This window comes from Fukomys damarensis, unplaced genomic scaffold, assembly GCF_012274545.1.
Source record: "Fukomys damarensis isolate Sample0158 unplaced genomic scaffold, DMR_v1.0_HiC HiC_scaffold_11, whole genome shotgun sequence".
NCBI classification, from domain to species: domain Eukaryota; kingdom Metazoa; phylum Chordata; class Mammalia; order Rodentia; family Bathyergidae; genus Fukomys; species Fukomys damarensis.
In genome coordinates, this window is record NW_022900923.1 from 43,020,260 (window position 1) to 43,042,924 (window position 22,665).

Below are 22,665 nucleotides of genomic sequence, written 5' to 3' on the forward strand. Positions count from 1 at the left end.
TTCCGTGTATGTCCTCGATCAAATAAGTATCTTTGTTCATTCTTTGTAGTATTCTCTCTCTCTCTCTTTTATTTTTTTGGTACCGGGCATGGAACTCGGGTACTTATGCTTGCAAGGCAAGCGGCAGAACCACTGCGCTAAATCCCCAGCCCTAGTATTCTCTCATTTTAAAATCCTTGCACTCCTTGCCTGTCCTTTCTCATTCATCCTCTACCTGGCAAACAAAATAGATTTCTTCTGCTGAGTATCCATGAACTTTAAATTAGCCCCTCCTTCCCCCATGGCATAACATTTACTACCTGTTGTTAATGAGAGAAAACCTATGCTGTGGTTTAAATTCTTCAGACCTGCTAAGAGGCCAATGTACCCAGATGCTGAACTAGTATGACCCCTGGCTCCCTTCCTCAAAATCATCCCTGTGAAAGAACTATAAAGGGAAAATACTGTGAGAAAACGGGTGGTGGGGCTGGTTTGGACTGGTGGGAAGAGGACTGGCTGGAAGCAAGTAGGTGTGGCTGTGGGAGAGGAAAACTGGGGGACAGAAACTGTTGGAATTCTACTCTGGCTCTTCCCTGCTTCCTTACCTTGGAATTACCTTTTTTTTGTTGTTGTTGTTTTTTGAGACAGGGTCTCACATGTAGTTGAGACTGACCTGGAACTCACTGTGTAGCCCAGGCTGGTCTGGAACTCACAGCCATCCTCCTGCCTCAGCCTCCCGAGTGCTGGGATTACAGGTGTGTGCCATCACACCTGGCAGAATTACCTTTTTTTGCACCTCCGGTGTACACAGTCTTAGCCCAGCTCTCTGTAAGTATAAATGAGGGCTTTACAGAAACCCATTTTTGACTAGGGATTTAGCTTAGTGGTGCCACTGCCTGCCTTGCAATCACAAGGTCCTGAGTTCAATCCCTGGTACAAAAAAAAAAAAAAAAAAAAAAAAAAAAAAAAAAGAAAGAAAGAAACCTATTTTTGGAAGGAGCTGAGAAAATAACTGAAGTCTGTCAAATGGTGATTTACTTCAGGTAGTCATTTCTGTTCCTTACCCTTAATCCTTGGGTCAAATCCCTGTTACAATTCCATCTCCTTCCACTCCTACCCCATCATCCTCTTCCCTCCTCTTCCCCCATCTTCTTCCTCCTCCCCTCCCCCTCCCTCTTCCTCCTCTTCCCCTTCTTCCCCTCTTCCTCTTCCATCTTCTCTTCCTTCCCCTTCCTCCTTCCCCCCTTCCTCCTGTTCTTTCTCTTCCGCTTCTTCATTTTCCTCTTTTTCCTCCTCCTCCTCCTCTGCTCCCTCCCTCTCCCCCCTCCTCCTCTTCAGTTCTTTTCCCAGGGGAATAAGCAGTGAAGCCCTGATGTGGGTGGTGATTATATGGGTGGGGAGTGATTGTGGCCTGGGGCTTCTACTTCAGTGCTCATTTCCTTCCTTCCTGTAGTTCCCTGGGGCTGATTGGCCCTGAGTTTCCCCCATGTACTTTGCTTGTCAGTGTAGCTGGTCTCCACCAGGAAATATTAAAGCAGTTGAAGAGCACAGATATTTTAAGAGAAAACCAATATATAGGCTTCTTTGGAACAGAAATATTAGAACAGTTGGATCAAGAGATTAAAGTTAGACCAATAATCATCCCAAAAGAAATGGGGGTAGATATTAGCAACTTGAAATAAGATAAGCAGGGGTTGAGAGAAACAAATATTATGCATAAAAAGTACAATGGTTGGATAAAAAATGGATTTCCTACAAAATAGATATAATGGAGGAATCAAAACCTAGAGTAAGGAAAAAAAATATAGTACAAAGGAAACAGAAGAGTAGATACAGAGGTACTCTGATTTCATAGGGGTTTTAGAATAAGAATAATTTTCTTTTTTAGAATAAAAAATGAAAGCACTCATATTAAAAGTGTTTTTTTGTTTTGTTTTGTTTTTGGTTCTGGGGATTGAACTCAGAACCCTGCACTTACTTGTAAGGCAGGGGTGGCGCCACTGAGCTAAATCCTGGTCCCTAAAAGGTTTCTTAGAGCGCTAAAGATGATAGATCAGGAATCCTCACAAGATAGTCAAGACTGATCAGAGCAAAAGAAAACTAGTCGAGTCTCAGAACAAATCACATACAAAGGACCAAAATCAAATTGATGTTAGTTTTTAACAGCATCACTTAAGAAGACAAATGTGTTTCAGAGTATTGAAGGGCAGTGCATTTTTATAGTTGAACACATGCATTTAATTAGGAATGATAAAACATATTCTCAGGAAAATGTGATCTTAGAAACTGCTACTCAGCTGTGTTGAAGAAAGTATCAGAGTCCAGCCCACGTAAGAGATAGTTAAATAAAGGGGATTAGATTCCTTATGTGGCTTATTGCCTTAAAGGCTAAGGTAAACAAACAAATTATCTGTATCCCAGAACTTAAAGTTCATACAATATCCTGGTAAAGCTCTTACTAGCAGAGACAGAATTTTTAATGAAGGTAAGTACGTATTAAAAAGAAGCATAAATAAAAGTAGGACAAATTAGAATGCAAGAAACAGATCCCATATATACCAGTCATATAAATGGACTAAACTCACAGTTAAAGGTTAAAAATTGACATATCAATATGTTAAGTCCTCAAGGTCCAGACACACGTGTTTTACAAAGGGCTTGCCAAGTTGCTGAGGACATGCAGGCATTGGAAGTAAAGGTCAGGGAGAGACAGACCTGGAAATACTAGCCAAAAGAAAGTTTGCGTGATCATACTGATAGTAAAGAAAATAAACTTCAAGATAGAAGGTCTCATTTGGAATGGACAGTCACTTTACACAATGACAGTTTGGCAGGAAAATACAACAGTTTAAACCATGTATGCCTATGATTAAAAATCCTTAAAATGAGTGAAGCAAAACTGGTAGAACCACACTGGCTCAGGGGACAATCCCGGTACCATGGTTGGAGATTCCATTGCATCTCTTATTGTAGATCAAGGTGACATATTAGCAAAGATATGGAAACTTTTTACCAACAAGTTTAACCTACTGCACAGAGTTTGTGAACATTAGTTACGGAACTGATACCCGCCAGGCCATGTTGGGAACCTTGACAATTCCAGGGGTGCGTTTTGTGCAGAGGAGGATCTTCCCACACAGTAGCTGGATCCGAAGTTCATCACAGACACAAAAAAGAAATACACCATGCTTGTAAGCGTAGTTGTATAACTCACAGATTTAAGGAATTGTATAAAAATTTAAAAATGAGCTGGATCAAAAAGCAGCTCTAAGACATGCACAGTGGCACAAGCCTGTATTCCTAGCTACTTAGGAGGCTGAGGAGAGAGGTTCACTTGAGCCCACAAGTTGGAGACCAGTCTGGGCAACAGTGAGAGCCCCATATCAAAGTGACAAAACTGGGTGAGTAACTTGTAGCCTTAAATATTTAAAAAAGGAATAAACTAGCTTCAGAAATCAGGATATGACCAGAATAAATTCGGAAAAAATAGAAATGGTGAAAAGAGTAGGTGAATATCAGAAACAGCTCAGATCAAATTAACAATTTTTTTTTTCCCCTGTGGAGAAGTAGACAGCCTTTAAAAAGATTGAATTAAAAAAAAGATACAGTGAAGTATCCTGAATGCAAAGGAAGATGCATCTGTACACAAGAACAGTGGAAGATAAAGGCTTGCATAATCTAACATTCATGAAGTAATGATTTAAAATCTTCCCACAGAGAATAATGGGTTATACATTTTTATGATTATAAGGGTTTTTTGATCCTGGGGATTGAACCCAGGGCTTTCACACCGAGCTACACTCCCAGCCAACTAAAGTTTAGTTTTTATTTTGAGAGGGTCTCATTAAATTAATTGCTCAGACTGGGCTTGAATCTGTGACCCTCCTGCCTCAGCCTTCCAGAGAGCTAAGATTATAGGTATGCACCACCAAGTCTGGCTTGGGTTATAATTGAACAAGTGATCTTTCAATCTTTTAGAGCCCAGAAATCCTTGTTTTGTAGAATTTTTTAAAAAACAAAAATAAGAACTACTTAATTCATTGTGAGGCCCTCTTAACACCAGCATCCAGACTAGACAAAGATGATGGCAATTTAGAGACCCTTTTTGCTCATGAGTACAGATTTTAAAAAACAAAATATTAGCAAATCTAAGTGAACAATTTCAGAAACAGGATAATATACAGGTAGATGGCAGCCACCCAGCCTGGGCAGCCTAGTGAAGCCCTACCCGGAATAAGGGTGGAAAAGGCTGGCGGGCTGGAACTCAGTGCTCCCTGGTTCAGTTGCTAGTGATGCTGGCGCAAGAGTAGTGATAATGCTGAAAGATCAAGGTGGGCTTTCTTCAGATGTACAAGGATGTAATAGTAGGAAAACCATAAATGGAGTTTAAATTTCACGTAGATAAAAACACAAAAGTATTTATCTCAATCCAGGAGTACTAGTGCAAACATACTGCAAGCTCTCAGAGGCTGGGTGGGAAGATCACTGGAACTCAGGAACGTGTGACCAGCTTGGTCAGCACTGGGAGACCCTGTCTCAAAAAAGGAAGAAGGGGAGTGGGGATTTAGCTCAGTGGTTCCACCGCCAGCCTCGCAAGCACAAGGTGCTGAGCTTGATTCCTGGTACCAAAGAAGAAAGATAATAGGTGCAAGAAAGGCATTTAGTTTAATTTAATTTAATTAATATATTTTTGGTACTGGGGACTGAACCCTGGACTTTGTGCTTGCGAGGCAGGCGACGGAACCACTGAGCTAAATCCCTGAACCTAGAAAGGCATTTTATTTTATTTTATTTTTTGGTACTGGGGATCGAACTTGGGCCCTTGCACTTGTGAAGCAGGCAGTGGAACCACTGAGCCAGATCACCAGCTCCTAGAAAGGCATTTTATGATTTAAAATTTTTATGTTGATTTTTAAACTGATACATAATAAAAATTATAGTTATGTGGTATTTTGAAGCATTTTAAATTGTATTAAAATCAGATTATTCAAAATTTATAACTTCTTTATGGCAAAACAGTCAATATCCTAGCCTTTAAAAAAAAATTTGTTATGTTAGGGAGCCAAGCATGCTAGCACAGGCCTGTGACCCTAGCACTCAAGAGGCTGAGGCAGGAGGATCTCTGGGAGTTCAAGGCCAACCTGGACTAAATAGTTCAAGGCCAGCCTGAGTTACAATAATACTGGTAAGATTCTTAAATTTTTACGCTATTGTAGGGAATTGGTACATATATACTGCAGCTTGATCCTTTTTACTTCCCCTCCCATTACTACTGTTATTATCCACCATATTGCTGTGCCATGTTGCCCTAAAGTTGCCAGCTTTAGGTGCTGGGAATATGTATATTATATATATATCACATAGCACATGAACAGATGTACATTTTTGTGGTGCTGTGGATTGAACTCGACCTTGCACTTGTTAATGTAACAGGCCCTGCAAAGGGAATAGTTTTTCCTTTGGAGGCAGTGGCTGCTCCAGATGTCCTCAGCCCTAGGGCATAAACTGCCACCCGCACCTCAGCCTGTGATGGGTGGAGGAATCTTCAGGCACTGGACCGGAGGTCAAGTCTAGTTTCATTCCCTGAGGTGAGGGAGGAAGAGGTCCTTTTGGGAAGGAATGGTGCAAGCCTGGACATGTCTAGAGTTTCATTGTGTTCTCTCCTCACTGTTCCTCCCTGTAAAGGCCCTCTGTTCACCTGTGAGATGGTGATTTGTGCGAAATAGGTTTCTCCAGAATAAATTCTTTTTCCTTTGTATCAAAAAAAGTGGGCTTTGGTTTGGTCAGCAGCAAGCAAACACATCTGAGTATGAAATTTAAGTTACCTGTAACACTAACACTGGCATGTATTAAAGAAAAGGGAGATTAAAGATATCTACCCACTTTGAGCTTTTTCTTTTCTATTCTTTTTTTTTTTTGTTACTGGGGATCAAACTTGGGTCCTTGCACTTGCCAGGCAGGCAGTAGAACCACTGAGCTAAATCCCTGGCTTGAGCTTTTTTTTATATAACTTAATAAATAATTAAAAATGTATAGTGTATTGATTGGTAAGGATGGTGAAGGAAAAAGCAAGGAAGGAGATGGGGAATACTGACGCTTGCTTGGGACTTGGGTTTTGAAAAATGAGTGGTCACAGCTGGACGTGTGCCTGTCATGCCAAGCAGTCTGGAGGACAGGCTGAAGGATTGCAAGTTTGAGTCCTGCCTGTGCGTTTTAGCAACTCTAAAACCCAGCCTCACTATGTAAAAAAAAAAAGTTACTGAACCCTTGGGATCTCCAGAGTGCCATCTTTTTGTATGGTGTGACTGTTGGCTGGTGTGGGACCTGAAGGTTAAGTTGACCTAATGCCAGCCAGACCTGCTGAGTGAGTCCTCTATAAAAAGTCCAGAGAGTGTGCCCACAGAATGGTTTCCTCAAAGAGGGCATGGAGTGCTTGCTTTGGCAGCACATATACTATAATTGGAGTGATACAGAGATTAGCATGGCCCCTGTGCGAGGATGACACGCAAATTTGTGCAGTGTTCCGTATTTTTGAAAAAATGGAAACAAAGTCTTCGTAAATAAGAGAGGAATGGAGGGGTTGAAGGGAGGGCAGGGAATGGAAAAGAATAAGAGCTAAAATATGTAAAGGTATGTACATCTCCGATGATGAATGTCATTACATTGTATACCTAAAATGTACCAATAAAATTAATTTTAAAAAGAGGGCATTGAAGCTTCACACCCCTTCTCATGTGCATCTCCATCTGGTATGAACTGTTGTCCTCTAATAAGCACCCTTTTAATAAACCATAAACGTTTCCCCAGGTTCTGAGAGTCTTTAGCGGATTCATCGAACCTGAGGAGGTGGGGGGGATTTTATAGCAAGTTGGTCAAAAGCACCGGTAAAACAGCCTGGGGCTTCCTGATGGTGTTGGGAAGTGGGGGCAGTCTCGAGGGACACCCCAGCACCTGTGAGATCAAATGTCTCCAGGTAGAATTAAAAGATTCCCTGGCATAATGCCAGCACTGGGGAGGTTGAGGCAGGAGGATCACTGAGTGCAAAGCCAGCCTGAACTGCATCTCAAAAAACAAAACAAAACAAAAAAATTAAAGGATACCCAACCCAGGTCCCCTGAAGAATTGGTGGTCATACTTCTAGGTGACTGCAGATCATAGTTAGAAGTTTTCTTTGTTGATTGTTGAGTGAGAATATAGAAGAAACTGAGTTTATTTTTATGTTCTCTGCGGTGTCCTGATGTGTGTTGTGACACTCCTGTAATCTCAGCTGTTCAGGAGACTGAGGCAGGAAAATCTCAAATTTGATGCTAGATGGGACAACTAAGCAAGACTCCGGCCTCAAAAAACAAAACAAAACAAAACAAAAAAAACAACCAGTGGCAGAGATTGGCTAGCATGCGCCAGGACCTGGATTCAATTCCCAGTGTCACAAAAATAGGAAAAAAGTTATATTGGATTAGTGTAGTAGTAATAGAAGTAGTGGAAAGGGGTTAGGTTTTGGATGTCTCCTGGAAGATAAAACTTCAGCATTATTTATGGGCTGGGTGTGGAACGTAAGAAGGGTGAATGATGGTGTCAGAGTTATTGACTTGAGCAACTGGAGGGATGGAGTTGCTGTTTACTGAGACTGGGAGGCAGATTTAAGGTGAAGACTGGCTTTATTTTTGTAAGGTTTGAAATGCCATTTAAACCCACCTTCAGTTGGATGTGATGGTGCAGCTCTGTAACCCTAGGGCCTGGGAGCTTGAGACAGGAGGATCTCTTGAGTTGGAGGTGAGTCTGGGCTACATGGTGAGTGTGAGGCCATCCTGAGCTGCATAGTGAGACCCTGTCTCCAAAAAAAAAAAAAGAAAGCCAGCTTTCAAGTTGTACTTTTATTGTTTTGACTTCCTGTTTTGTAGCAAGGGAATGTGATGGGACAGGGAGAAATTTATATACTTTTCTGTAGCAGATAAGTTTTAGAAGAGGAAGGGATCTTGTTAGCTTCAGCCAGAGTGTGTGGGTTTTTCTAGGCCCCTGTCATCCTTTCTCTGACGTAGTGTAAGTCACATTCTTATGACTGGTAGTTGCATGTCACCTGTTAAGAAAGACTGAGAGGCAAACTCAAGTGTACTTGAAAATGTTGTTTTCCTTCCATTTATATGTGTTTTTTAGGAGAAAAAATAAGAGTGAAAACGTTGGAGCTTTGTTTCAGTTCATGCTGCATCTTTTCCCCCAATCCATCTGTCTTGGTTTAATCTCATTTTATAGGCTTCTGGTTGACCTGCTCTTTTAGGTTTGTTCCTTTGAAAAGCCACATTAACTGGTATTGGGAATGCTGACTCTCACTTTTTTGTGGCGACTTGACAAGACAAGTTCTGACATGTTGCCTAGTGGAGGTTTTACTTGAGTGCTCATGGACTTTTCCCTTCGCTATCGCTAGATAATTCTCCAGCTCTGCAGTCTTCTAGAGCGTGTTCTTGAGCACCACCCAGAGGAGGAGATAGTGGATACTGCCTCATTGGTAGCCAGGGGGAAGTAGGAAGGATGTAAATGTGACTTTGAGCTGCAACACTTTACTCATTAACATCGGTGTGAGGTTGGAGCATGCCCAAACCTGTTGCTGTTTCAGGCCTCACCAGAGGGAGGAGTAAATGGTTATTTAAGCTCTCCAGGTTTTTGTGAGTTTTTCTAAACTAGAAAGTGATACTATGGAGAACTTCAGCATGGGTGTAGAATGCTCTGTTACATGTTTTTGCTTTTTTTTTTCCTTGTTGACTGCTTTATAAATGCTAAAGGCAGTTGTCTATTTAGAAGAGATTATATATATTTTTTTCTTTTAGTTTTATCAACAGACTGAAGTATTTTCACTGCCAACATGACATCATATTCCACCTCTGCCCAGTGCTCAACATCTGAGAGTGCTCACAGGATCTCTCCGGAGCGAATCAATCAGGTAGATCCTTATTGGGCATTCCTGTTTTTCTATAAATTTGTAAGAAAACTGACAGTGTGTTTCATGTTAGCCATGGATAGTAGAGAATTTGTGGCCAGGTTACGTGAATTTGTTTCCTTTTTCGTTTGGCTGTACTTTGTTCTTTTTAAAAATCAGTTTGTTAGAATTGTAAGTTTATAATTTAAATTTAAATTCCCATGGTGGCAAATGCCTGTAATCCCAGCACTCTGAAAGGGTGTGGCAAGAAGAATGAATTTGAGCTCCGTGTGAGTGATTTATCCAGACTCTACCTCAAAATTTTATCTTATTTTTTGGTTTTGGGTTTTTGAGACGGTTTTGGTATGTAGTTCAGGCTGACTCCGAACTCACTGTGTAGTCCAGCTTGGTCTCAAACTTGTGGCAATCCTGCCTCTGCTTCCTGAGTGCTGGAGGATCTTGTAGAAAATCAAATCCCAAGTGGATTTGGGATTTAAATGTAAAACTTAAATTTGGGATTTATTTATTTATTTATCGGAGCTCACTATGTAGCCCAGGCTGGTCTCGAACTCGCAGTGATCCTCCTGCCTCAGACTCCCGAGTGCTGGGATTACTGGCATGCACTACCATGCCTGACTTAAATTTGGGATTTAAATGTAAAAATAAAATACGTATTGGGAGAAAAATGTATAAAACACTTGTGAACTTTAGAATGAGAGAGGGCTTTTTTAAATGTATGTATGTATGTATGTATTTGTACTGGGGATTGAACTCGGGACCTTGTGCTTGTTAGGCAGATAGCAGAACCACTGAGCTAAATCCCTGGCCCCGAGAGAGGTCTTAAGATGAAACAGGATGTTGTAAGAGAAAGAGAGAGAGGAGTTTGACTGTATAAAAACAAAACTATACTACAGGGCCAGCATGGAAGAGTGCAGCAATCCTGAGCCGACTCTGGCTGCATTGTTAGTCTGGGTTGAGGCGGCAGCAATGCTCACTTGTGGGCTCCTGAGGATGCCTGGATAAACGCTCATCTTAGGTGCTCAGGAATGGATGCTGCCAGCCAGTTCAGATAGTGTGAAGTATTCTGTGTGGGTTTCCAGAGTTCCACCCTGTCTGCCTTGGGGCTCCTGAGATAGAGTGGGACAGGCTCCAGACTGTAGTACCACATTTGTACCCCTTTGCTGCCCTCAGACACAATGGTACAAGGGCGATCTTCAAAATTGCAGGGTCATCCAAGTTTGCTGGTATCTTTTGGTTTGGCCATAACAGAATCTAATTCTACCATAGTCCATCATAGACTCACCGATGGATTTATTCTGCTGGAATTTAAAGGTGACATCTAAACCTCCCAAGAGTTGTTTGTGAGAACCATCAGCTTACCTGGCCTTTTATCTTAGACCTGGGGTTATCTGGTCTCCATTCCATAAGTTTTCTAAGAGTTAAAAGTTTCCCAGGTAGAATAATTTTTATTGTTCAGAAATATAGGGTAGTTGTTCTAGACCTTTCTTATCTGCAGACAGTTGAATTGCAGCTGTATGTAGGGTTATGCGGGGACACTCTGGGGACCCATGTACATCTCTTGTCCCACACTCAAAGCTGCCTCTTTTTGTTCTTTGCTGCCACTGCTGGCTCATTGTTGAAACTGACACTTCTTATTCAAAGCTCCAGTACCTTTGGCCACCACCATTTTAGATATACTTTGATAACACCTGGAGAGCTTATGTCTGTGCCATTTTTTGTCCTCAGTAGAAAGTGAAAGATTTTCTTTCACTTGGTTTTCCTGTTGCACTTACTGTTAACTTCCTTCTTTGGTCAGTTGTCAACCCAGTAGCAAGACTGGAACTTGGTCTTTAAACAAGGAGTGTCTGTATTCTGAAAAGCGTGAGAAAATGCATGATACAAAAGTCTATGATGAGTGCCAGTTAACTATCAAGCATATAATCAAATATGGTAAAATAAATCAAATTAGTGTGTGGTTTTAGGATGGTAGGGCAGTAAATGGCTGGCTTTGTTTTTCCTTGTTTTGGTTTTTCTTTACTAGTGTTAATTTTATAATACAAATGTCTGAAAATAGAACAAAAGCATCCAGGTTTATGTGGCTAAAGAGTCCATAAACTCTATAGTCAGAGTCAAAGTATGGTAAAGATGGATATACCACATTTTGTTTATCCATCCATTCACTGATACAGACATTTTGGTTGCTTCTATCTTTTGGGATGTTTGGGAATAGTGCTGCTGTAAACATTGGTGTACAGAAACTTAATTTTCACCGGGCTTTCAGTTTTTTGTGATCCTTCTACCTTAGCCTCTCAGAATCCTGGGATTACAGGCATGTGCCATCATGCCCAGTAACACTTATTTTCTTTACTCACCACTACTGGGGATTGAATTCAGGACCTTGTACTTGCCAGGTAGGCATGGTGCTACTGAGCTAAATCCCTGGTCCCAACACTTATTTTCTTAAAAAAAAAAAAAAAAAAAAAAAAAAAATTATAGCCATCCTGGTAGGTGTGATTGTACTGTTTATACATTGGAAGATTGTGCTATATCAAGTAATAAGTATTTCTTATTTTTTTTTAAGCATTTAAGGAATGCTTGTGGGCTTCAGAAACCAATCTAATTGGAAAGTAAATTGCAGATTTATTTTCTATGTTGTGTCAGGTACGACCAAAACTGCCACTTTTGAAGATTTTGCAGGCAGCAGGTGCACAAGGTGAAATATTCACTGTTAAAGAGGTAAGACATCAAAGAAATTCTCAGTGTTAAGAAGTAGAAGACAAGGGGCCAGGGATTTAGCTCAGTGGTTCGGTGGCCTGCCTTGCAAGCTCAAGGACCTGAGTTCAATTCCTGGTACCAAAAAAAAAAAGTAGAAGACAAAATACATAGTTCTGAAATCAGTTCTACTGCTAGGGTTTTATGGGGCAATTTTTGTTCTGTTCTGGATGGTAATGCTAAATTGAACCTCATATTTCCTTTAGAGCTCCTTTTGAAGTGCCTTATAAATGTAAGATTAACAATGAGTTCATTGATCTCAGAGTTAAAAAGCAAAATGTGCTGTTTACAAATGATACCGATTACAAGATATGCATCCAGCCAGGAATTTGATGCAGTGATGTTGCATTATAACTATGTCTCTTCTGCACACTGTCAGTTATTTTAAATTTTTATGCATTTAAATAACTTATTTAGCTTATGAAGTTTTTTTTTAATTTTATTTTTATTTTTAATTTTATTTTTGTACTGGTGCTTGAACTCAGGACCTTACACTTGCAAAGCATGTGGCGGAACCACTGAGCTAAATTCCTGGCCCAGAAGTTTTTTTTTTAAAAACGAAAACAAAAACAAATTAATTCCTTAAGTGGAAAAGACTCGACAGTAAATGTTAATTTCTTGGAACTGTTTGAATTCAGTAGGGTAGATAGCTAGTCCTTCATGAACAGAGGAAACAAAAGTATTTTTTTCCCATTTTTTTTTCTTTAAATGAAACATTTCATACTTATCAATACCTATCACTCCCAAACCATTATGCCTCTCAAGGAAGTAAGTCTGGACACATTTCACATTTTTTAAAAAGAATACCCATATTCCCATCATTTATTTTATATTTTTGAGGTGCTAGGGATGGAACCCAGGGATTTGTGCACCTTAGGCAAGTGCTCTACCACTGAACTATATCGTTAGTATCCTGCCCCCCTTACTGTAAGTATCTACATTTACTGAAGATCATGGGATTGTAGCAAGAAGGGATAGGATGAAGGGAAAAAGTATGGAAGGAGGAAAAAAAAGGTCAGCCCCCTTTATTTTAAATTGAGTGTACCATTTTGGAGTGTAAATTCTAATGCTATACATAAGATTTATCTGAAGTTTTACTAAAGTATAGCTTATGGATACTATTAAGTATTAGGATGAATTGTGCCATTTCCTTCATTTGCATAGCAGAGTTTGCCTTTGCTTACAGGATGAGTTCTTTTAGAACCGCAAAGGGGAATTTGATTTTTTAAAAAAATAGTTTTCATTATGTACATTGGAGCAGTTTGATACAGTGAGAATAGTAGTATTATGTACAAATTTAGAATAGTGTTTTAGAAGATTCTGTTTTAAATAGTTGGAGCTGACTTATTTTTTTCTGGAACTTGGAAGGGTATAAAGAATTTCCTCCTGTTTCTTCAGGTAGTATGCTTTTTTCCAACTTATTTTCCTGAGCTGATTAGATGTGAGAGTTCAGCTTAAGTCATTAATATGGGATATGTTTAGGGGTACGACTAGAAGTATCACTGTTCCAGTATAGTGGAACTCCTATTAGAGCAGTTCTTTATAGGATATTTAGTAATTCCTAAGAAGGTGGGCCTAATGATAAAGATAGCTGTTTTGGTCTGCTTGTGTGATCTGAGATAAGAACTTAATCATTAAATAAGGAAATGGTTTTAGTCTCCTAGGTTTAGAAAAACGTTTCTTTTCAATTGATTTCATTAATTTTGTTTATCATAAATCTACCCAAGTCTGTTGGCAAAAGGAATAACCTAGATGACATAAAAAAGGTTATATAAAGTGCTTCATCTGCATTTTAAAGTTTGAATTGTGAACTTAACCTGTGTTCCCTTACATTTTTTGAATTCTACAGTGAAGGCCAAATAGACTTAAGTATTTACTTATTGAATACATAAATTCTCTTTTGTGCACATACAGTGCTGATGGCTTATTAACCATTGTACATTTGCCAAAAAGAAATAAGTGGATATACATCAAAAGCCTGGTTTTGTGCCCCTGGACATGGAAAGTACTTTTTTGGCCCAGGCAAATTTAAAGTTTATTACTTCTGGTAATAGAACAGACTCCTTCATTTGAACTGGTAAGAAAAAATTTAAGGGTATACTACATAAATTCATTACTTTTTTCCATTGTTACATTGTTCATTTCTGGGCTAAAAAGTTGGGTCTGTGGATGGCCGCAAAGATGAGTGGGTGCACCTAGTGATTTGTTGTGTGACTGACCCTTCACTTTCTCTAGCAAACTACCTTACCTGCTTCCTAACGAGTAACCTGTGGCGTGGTAGCCGTTGGACAGATCGTTTCTTGGTGTCTTGTTTCCACGTAGGTAATGCACTATCTTGGCCAGTATATAATGGTGAAGCAGCTTTATGATCCGCGGGAGCAGCATATGGTGTATTGTGGTGGCGATCTTTTGGGAGAACTGTTAGGACGTCAGAGCTTCTCCGTGAAAGATCCAAGGTAAAAAGAGTGACAGATTGTGTATCTCTTTGAGTGTTTTTACCTGCCTACTTCATCTCTGTGCTATTTTGATTATTCACAGTTCCTTTAGTCAGCAAATAATGACCTGCATCTATTAGAGTAGCCAGCGAGGCACTGGGAATACAGTAGTGAACAGTCTGGTGTCCCGGAGCGCAGAAGTTGTGAGACAGCAGATGCTCTTCCTGTCTCACTCAGATAGTCATGCTACTACATGGTACAAGCACACTGTGATCAGTGCTGTACAAGAGGTGCAAGTAAGTAGTGTGTGGGAATTTCAGAGTGTGAGGAAGTGAAATTTCCAAGAGCTGAAGGAATGAGTGGATTGAGGGGTTTAGTTGAAGGGGTGCTTCATGTTAAACATCGTATGTAAAAGTGTGAGTAGGAGGGAGCTTAATGTTGCTTGGTTAGGATTTTGTGAAGCAGTTGTTAGAGAGCGGGAAAAGTGAATAGATTAGAGAAATGTAGAGTTGAAGAGCAGTTTGAGGTTGATGCTGAGCCTCATAAGAATAACTGAAACTGGGCATTGTGGCACCTGTAATACCAGCACTCAGAAGGCTGAGGCAGGAGGCTCACTGAGAGTTTGAGGCCATCCTGGGCTATGTAGTTCAAGACCAGCTTGAACTATGTATTGAAATTCTGTCTCAAAAAAAAAAAAAAAAAATCATAGTAGAGCTATTCTGACCCAAGTGTGACTTTCTCTAGTTGCATGGGGTGTGTGGTCATTAGTTTGTCTAGACAAAGTAGTTGAATAATTGAAGTAATTGAGAAGCAGTGTTCTTTCTCTTTCTAGCTTAGTAACAACTGTTCTCTTCTCAGCTCATTTGTTTTATGTTGTTAAGACTCCCTTCCACTTGCGTTCTTCAGTTAAAATGTTGAATGTTAAACCTCCCTCCTAGAAGGAAGGGGTTATTTTCAAAAGCAGTCTACCCACTTGGGTTACTGTTACTAATGAAATAAAAAAAATGTATATGTTTGTTGTGCTTGCTTCAGCAGCACATATACTAAAAAAAATGTATGTTTGTTTGTTTTTGGTACCGGGGATCAAACTCTGTACCTTGCGCTTGCGAGGCTGGTGGCGGAACTACTGAGCTAAATCCCCAACCCTTAAAATGTATATATTGATAAGCTCTTTAATGGAGCAGTATAGCCTCAAGAATCTGGGCATTAAATAATGCTTAAATATTAATGCTTAAATAATTAAGAAAAATGTTTTGAACCAGGAGCCTGAGGCAGGAGGATTGCTCCAAGTTCAGGGCCAGGTGGGCTACGTAGTGGGTTCAAGGTCAGCCTGAACTACATAGTGAAACCCTGTCTCAAATCCCCTCCCCACCATTTTGGGGTTGGATGTGGTGGCGCATATCTGTAATCCCAGCTACTCTGGTGGCTGAGACGAGGATTGCAAGTTTGAGGCCAGTTTGGGCAACTTAACAAGATCTTGTGTCAAAATATTAAAAGAGCTAGGGATGTAGCTCAGTGGTAAAGCACCTGTGTGTTGTATCTTCAGTACTGAAAAAAAATCTGGGAAGAAGATTTTGTCTCTCTATACCTAATAAAGTTGAGAGCATACCAGAAATACATTTAATATTTAGTAGGAAACCACTAATATCTTGAGAATGGGATTTGGAGTTAATTTTTTGTTGTGTTTCTTTAACAGCCCTCTCTATGATATGTTAAGAAAGAATCTTGTCACTTTAGCCACTGCTGCTACAGGTACGTCACATATTCCTTCCGTCTGTATCACAGTTTTGAGTTCAAGAGGGCAAGTGATAAGGAAGCAAGGAGGATCGAGATGGAAATGCTGTCTTTGGTGTGGCTGGGCATACAGAGTACCTGTCTAATAAGACATTACACCTTTTTTTGGCTTTTCACCGTGAAAAATTTCAAACCTTCTGAGCATAGAAAGATATCTACTTTCTAGAGCTAGCAGTTGTTGACATTTTGTTGTATTTGCTTTATCTAGATGTAACTTAAAAGTTTCTAGCAAGTAAGGCCTTTTTTCCTTCAAACATAGCAGTACCAAGAAAATTAATTAAAACCAAACAAACATAGCAGTAGCATCATAAATATACCTAGACAGTTAATAACATTAACAATAGTTCCATAATACTTTTTTTTTTTTTTTTTTTTTTTACCCACGATCAAATTCAGGACCTTGAGTTTGCCAGGCAGGTGCAGTACCACTAAGCTGCATCCCCGGCCCTCCATAATCCTCTTTGATAAGCCAGTGTATGGTTTGTTTTGTTTTCCCTAGTTATCTAAAAAGTGTTTTTAAAAAACTTTGTTTTTTGGTACTGGGGATTGAACTCCGGTCCTTGCACTTGCAAGGCAGGCCACCGAACCGCTGAGCTAAATCCCCGGCCCAAAAACTTTTATTTTTAACTTCTTCAAATCAAGATGCAAGGTCCACACATGTTGCAGTTGGCTCATAGGTGTAATAAGTATCTTTAATCTGTAAAATTTAATCCTCTTTTTTTATGTGTGAATGTGTGTGTATGTTTGGCTTGGTATAATTAATACCTTTATTCAATAACAAAACTTTGGTCTTTTAAAAAATAAAATCACATCATTCCTCATAGTCATGGAGGACAGAATACAGTATGTACTGATCAGATCAGGGTAGTTTGCATATCTTTTCCCCTGAATGTTTATCATTTTTTTTTGTGTTGGAAATATTCAGTCCTCTCTGAGGTAATTTGAGATATACAGAAATTACTAACTGTAGTCACTGCTCTGGTATAGAACACTTTTGTTTTCATGTCATTTATTTATGGAAGAAATAGGTCATTTGTCCTGGAGAGTTTCTCACATTCTTGAGATTGTATCCTTATAATTATTTAACTTCTTTAGCCTCCCTACTTTTGGTAAACTGGTAATGCTTGAGTAGATTCAAGTTTAAATTGCTTTGTAAATTTGTACTTACATTTCATTGCATCAGAGTCTGCTTCTCCCTCTTTCAGTTGTGTTAAGATCCTGTAGGGTCAGGTGCTATAAGTCTGACCCACCTGTTGTAAAGGTTCCTTAGAAACTGTCATCTAATCTGAATGCTAATTTGTTTAGCCCTTTGCTTGATTCTAAGCCTTTAGATATTGCCCTTTGAATTTATTCAAATTCAAATTGAATTTGCTGTGCACAGGACACTGGTTGCTTCAGAGTCTGCCTCCTGGGTGGTGGTGAGGTAGAGATGGATGAATTAACTAGATGCAGCTGAAATATAACTCTCAACTCTCATTTCCAAATAATGACACCACCTCCCTTACATGAAGACCTTTCCTTAGCTTCAAATTAGATTATAGGTTACATTGTCCTTTGGAGAAAGGACGTGTATCTCCTTAAATTGGCTGTGTTTACTGAAATAGATGGATGAGAATCCATTCCTCAAAAAGAGTATGCTTGTAGGGAGGGAAGACTTTGTTCTCATAGTGAAACATGATTTTGAACGAACATTGCCTTTTTTGAGGGGCAGTGCCAGGGATGGAACCTACAATTGAGCTACATCCACAGCCCCCAAACTTACAGTGACTTTTGAAGCTGCTCATTTCACTGAGTTATGGCCTGTGTTACTCCATGTAGCTGTGAACTTCTGTTTGAGAGGGAAAGCTTGAGGCTGCTACAGTAGCTTTATTGGAATTCAGTAATTTGTGAAATAATACAGCTTTCCTGGGATAGTTCCTGATGGCTTCAGAATATGGAGGATTTTATAATGGATGATCACTTTCAGTAAAATTTTTTTCTGATTGGTCTGTTCACTGAATATCTGGTGTGGATATAATTCTCAACTTTCCCCTCTCACTTTCTTCCTTGTACTTTCTTTGCAGAATTTAATGTGTCATGTTATAAAGAGCATTTCTGTAATAAACAATTTATGCTTACAAAAAAACCCCATAAGAAGGGTTGGGAGATGAAGAAACTTTAATAGGGTGACTGACTTGCCCAGTAGCAGATGTTGCTGGTAGGTGGTGTAGCAGAGACCTCTGCCTGCTAGGCCTTGCTCTGCCCATTCTGCTGCACACTAGTGTCTCCTTAGCCTGTGGCTGGAACAGAATTTGCCTCTCCCTGTCTTCTGAACATTTTTTTCTCTGAACATTAAATCTTTAAAATATTTTTATTACTTACTTAATTTACCATTTTGAAAAAAATGTGGACTTAAAAGTTGCAAAAATAGAGTTTCCTGATGCTCCATTGGCAACATTACAGTTACCAAAACCAGGTTATCCTCGAAGTAATTTTGGTTGACCAGCTGCTCTTACTTGTCCTTGGATTGGTGCTGACAGCTGGCCATCTCTGTTGAGTTTCACAAATTGGCTCACATATATTTTGCCTTATTTGAAAGGACAAATGAGAAAAATGGTTTTCATATGCCTTACACCTTTGCAAATGCTTAAACCTTTATGTTAATAGTTGAAGACAGTGCCATTATTCAAGTGAAGGTGGTTCTTTCTAAAACATTTCTCCAAATTTGTCCGTGTATACTAATAAAATGAAATACATATCATAAGCTTTGTATTTATATTAAAATTTCTTTTTACAGCTGGGCATGGTGGCTCACATCTGTAGTCCTAGTACTTTGGGAGGCTGAGGCAAGAGGATCTCAAGTTCAAGCCTACCTGGGCAACCTAGTGACTTAGTGAGACACTGTCTCAAAATAAAAGGGCTGCTGAGGCCCTGGGTTCATTCCCCAAATACTAAAAAAGGTTTTCTTTTTATTTGGTAGATATCCCAGGTAATTTCTTTTTGCTTCTAATTATTTTAGTCTAAGTAAGGTAATAAAGCTTTAATATTATAAGTGGGAAGAATAGAATTGCTTTATTAAAGGGCTGCTTCACCTGCATTGCATGTTAATTAGTTTGCTTTTAAGATCACTGTGATCAGAGAATACAGTCTGAACTTTTCAGTATCTCCACTTCTAGAAACAGTGTTCTTTATTATTAAATTTTGCATGTTTGCTTTGTGCAGAACAGCTGACTTGTCAGACCGGTGCAGAGTCTGGTTCTTCTCTGGCAATCTTTAATAGATGGAGTTAATGTTTTTCACAGATGTTTTCTCCCTGAATTTGGTAGTGGCTGAGGAACCCAGTCCACAACAGATTTATTTTGGTTCATTTCAGTTACATGTAGCTTCATGTAAAGAATGGATGAGATATCCAGGTCATTAAATTTCTGCAGCTTGTTCTTATGTGAAGCCAAGTTTTTAATCTTCTGTCTGCTTGAAGTTTGTAAGTCCCTGAAATGCCTTTCTCTCTTAGTCTAATGCAATATCTAAGAATTTCTCTCAGGTTAATTTTTTCTTTGCTTCTTTTTATTGTTCTTGAAAAAAAACCTCATCTGCTTTGTCTTTCTCTTAGGAAATGTTTGTAGTGAGACTTAAGTTTTAAAAAAATTTAGTCTATATTAAGGTGATGGGAATTTTAGATCATAAAATCATGATTGACACTTAAAATGTAAGTTTGTTTCAAGATGTTACTGTTTTATGAAACAAATGAGGGAAAAATCAGATTTTCACATTTTATAATCCAACACTTGTTTTGTTTTTGTTTTTGTGGTTCAGTCTAGCCTTGAACTCACAGTGATCCTCCTGCCTTAGCCTCCTGTGTGCTGGAATTATAGTCATGTGCCACCATGCCTGCCTTTATCATTTAACACTTAAGGGCCAGGGATTTAGCTCACTGGTGCCTTGCCTGCCTCAAAAGCACAAGGTCCTGAGTTTGATCTCCGGTACCCCCCAAAAAAACAAAAAATAAAACAATTTAACACTTAAAAATATAAATTAAATTTTAAAAATCAGACTTTGTGGGCCCGGGGATTTAGCTCAGTGGTGCCATACCTGCCTTGCAAGCGGAAGGTCTTGAGTTCAATCCCTGGTACTGGAAAAAGAATAAATAAAAATCAGGCTTTTTGTTGCTTATAACTTATGCAAGTTTGATAATATAGAAAGTGGTAAAAATACTCTCCATTATTTCCTGCATGGGACCACTTTTCCTGTAAAATTTTGAAAACTTGCATGGAAAAGAACATTTTTAATCATTTTTCACTTTCCCCAATATTACATCTTGGTATCATTTTGAACGGCGTCTGTCTTGGTCTTACCAGTTTTATTTTCCCCTTCTTGCAAATGAGGGCCTTGTCCAGCCAACGCGAAGTACAGCTGTAGGGACTGAGCCTGGCTTCAGGGTTGTTTGCTGAGGTCCTTTTTTCTGTGGAAAGAATGGTTATTACCAGGGAAGGTTTTCCTTTTGTTTTACTTGCTATCCAGATGCTGCTCAGACTCTCGCTCTCGCACAGGATCACAGTATGGATATTCCAAGTCAAGACCAACCGAAGGTAAAATCACCACATGGTGACTTCTTTTGTTGTACAGAGTGGCCCCTTCTCTGTACCTGTGGATCTTGAACTCCCAAGGCTTTTCCCTCGGTGTGGTAAGAATTTCGTAAGAAAAGTTCTTGGGAGTTCACAGACCAGGGACAGAGTGAACCTTCTCTGTTCTGCCCAGACAGAGCTCCAGTCTCTGACTCTTTCTTTGGGATGTAGCACTTCTGATCTTCAGTTCTTCCAGTTGTCTCTCCTTTGGGTTTGCGTGTGCCTCTGCATGTATGTACGCGTGTATGTGAGAGAGAAAGAGCAGTCTTGCATCCACCTCGGTGTCAGCAAACTGCACACGTATTAGATTTGTAGGATTGTTGTAGTTAAGCTCTTGTCAGGCCACTTCCTAAAGTTTCCTCAAACCTGGGGAAACTTTATGATCATCTTGGTAGATGTTGATGGTTTCACATGTTCTCTGCATTATGCCTAATTTTGTAGTAGGCTGTAGGCTTTATACAGGTAGCCTGTTTTTAAGAGTTGATTTCGGCCTTTGTGCAGAGGTTTTCTCTCCCCCTTAGGTTCAGATTTCTTCTAGCTCTGCTCGTAGTGGGTTGAGGAGAGGTGTTGTGTTGCTCTCGTTGATGACTGTTGTGAACTCGAGTTCTTTTTCTTGTGCTTAACCCATTGTGTTGCACACTAACTGGTGAGCCAGAGTGGAACTGCTACATCCCTTGGTCTCAGTCATTTCCATTGCACTGATGGGCACATTTCCCTTCTTTCAGCAAAGTGTACAGGAAAGTTTCAATGCCAGGAAAAGAACCGAAGAAGGTGATGTTCACATACTGCCTACCTCACAACATAAACACAAAAACTCTAGAGGAGGTAAGTTTTGGATTAAGGTTAGGAGACGAGACTTGACTCCTTCCCTCCCCCCCCGCCCCTTTCTCCTCCCTAGAAAACTGAAAAGCATAGTGCTGTCTCTGCATTTGCACACCTTTCGCATACATCACACTTCCTGTTCTTTTCTGAAGTCCTTTTTTCAGCCCAGTCAACGTTGTTAATTTGAAAATGGCAGTGTTCTCGTAGTCCATGACTGCTAGGATCGTGCATGACCCTTCTTCTCTTAGTTAGTGTGCTTAGTTTAAAATAGCTGCACACGTATTTCATCATTGGTGAATTTTCTGTATATACAGATTCAGCTGCCTTGGTTATTTTAATCTTAGTACCTTGTATATATTTGATGTAGTTAAACTTTTATCTTGGTTTGTATTTACCTTTTGAGGTAAAAGCTAATTTTTATAGATTTTGAAGCTTGTAAAAAGCTTGGTGAAGCTTGGTATCACAGAGCCAAGAAGAAGGTATAGGAAGCCTACTACTTCTGCTCTCAGCTGGCAGCCACCAGAACCTTATCATCCTGTTAGGTATCGTATTTTGGAGCTAAATGAGTTAACTGATACTTTGGAAGTTTTCCCAAAACCCTACTTTATATACTTTCTTTAAAAAAAAAAAAAGTATAAGACCATAAATTTCCCAAAGGTATTTTATGGCGTGATAGTTTCTAGTCTGGGTACCTGTCTGCTACTTGGATCAGAGGCAGGTTAGGCCTCTAACCATAACTTTCTAACCAGAAATTCTTTTAAGTGTTTAAATTACATTGAAACAGTTTGTCATGCTGGATTGTTTCTTTCAAAGTGCATTTGAGCAAAAGCTGAATTTTGGGCTCCCTATTCATTTTGAAACTATTGCAGTCTGTGTGTATGAAATTAAATATGTAATTTTATTTATGTAAATGCAGATCTTGCTTATTTTCAACCTGAAAGGCTGCTTAAAATATAAGAACCGACAATAAATATGAGCAGTCAATTCAAGCAGCTATGTAGTGTTCGATAATTTGAGAATAAATTGTTTAGAATTTTCGGGAAGTATATAGATAGGACAGAATTTTTATTTGTGGAAGTTTACCTATTTACTTTCCATTCACAATAAATTGCAGTGCTTGCATATATCAGAATAACTTGAATATTATGCCATCCAGAGTCTGACTTTTGATCATTTTATCAATAAGTAAGTAGAAAGATAGTTGAAGATTCCTTGGGCATAGGAACATTTATAATAAGCAGGACCAACATAATTTGTTGGTAGATGAGGTAGGTTGTGGCAGGGACCCATTTATTGCAGAAATCATTTCAACCATATGTACCTCAGCACATTTAGCTGCTGGTGATGGCCA

The 22,665-nt window shown here is 39.4% G+C and overlaps 1 protein-coding gene and 1 non-coding gene across 11 annotated transcripts in view; both read left to right on the top strand.

Annotated features, from left to right (window-relative positions):
- The window catches only part of Mdm4 (MDM4 regulator of p53), a 46,230-nt gene that overhangs the window by 13,424 nt on the left and 10,141 nt on the right, over positions 1-22,665 (top strand). For 8 of the 10 annotated variants that reach the window (XM_010613018.3, XM_010613019.3, XM_010613020.3 and 5 more), the window contains 6 exons: positions 8,802-8,914; positions 11,552-11,626; positions 13,985-14,118; positions 15,794-15,849; positions 20,389-20,456; positions 21,218-21,317. In XM_010613018.3, coding sequence (XP_010611320.1) covers positions 8,837-8,914; positions 11,552-11,626; positions 13,985-14,118; positions 15,794-15,849; positions 20,389-20,456; positions 21,218-21,317 — 511 coding nt within the window. In that variant the 5' untranslated portion in view covers positions 8,802-8,836. Of the gene's footprint in view, positions 1-8,801; positions 8,915-11,551; positions 11,627-13,561; positions 13,740-13,984; positions 14,119-15,793; positions 15,850-20,388; positions 20,457-21,217; positions 21,318-22,665 lie in introns of those variants that run through there. The other 2 variants (XR_778125.2, XM_010613024.3) reach the window with 2 other exon arrangements.
- Positions 6,409-6,512, top strand: LOC117285654. Its single transcript, XR_004516723.1, has one exon. It is a non-coding gene; the product is annotated as a U6 spliceosomal RNA (small nuclear RNA).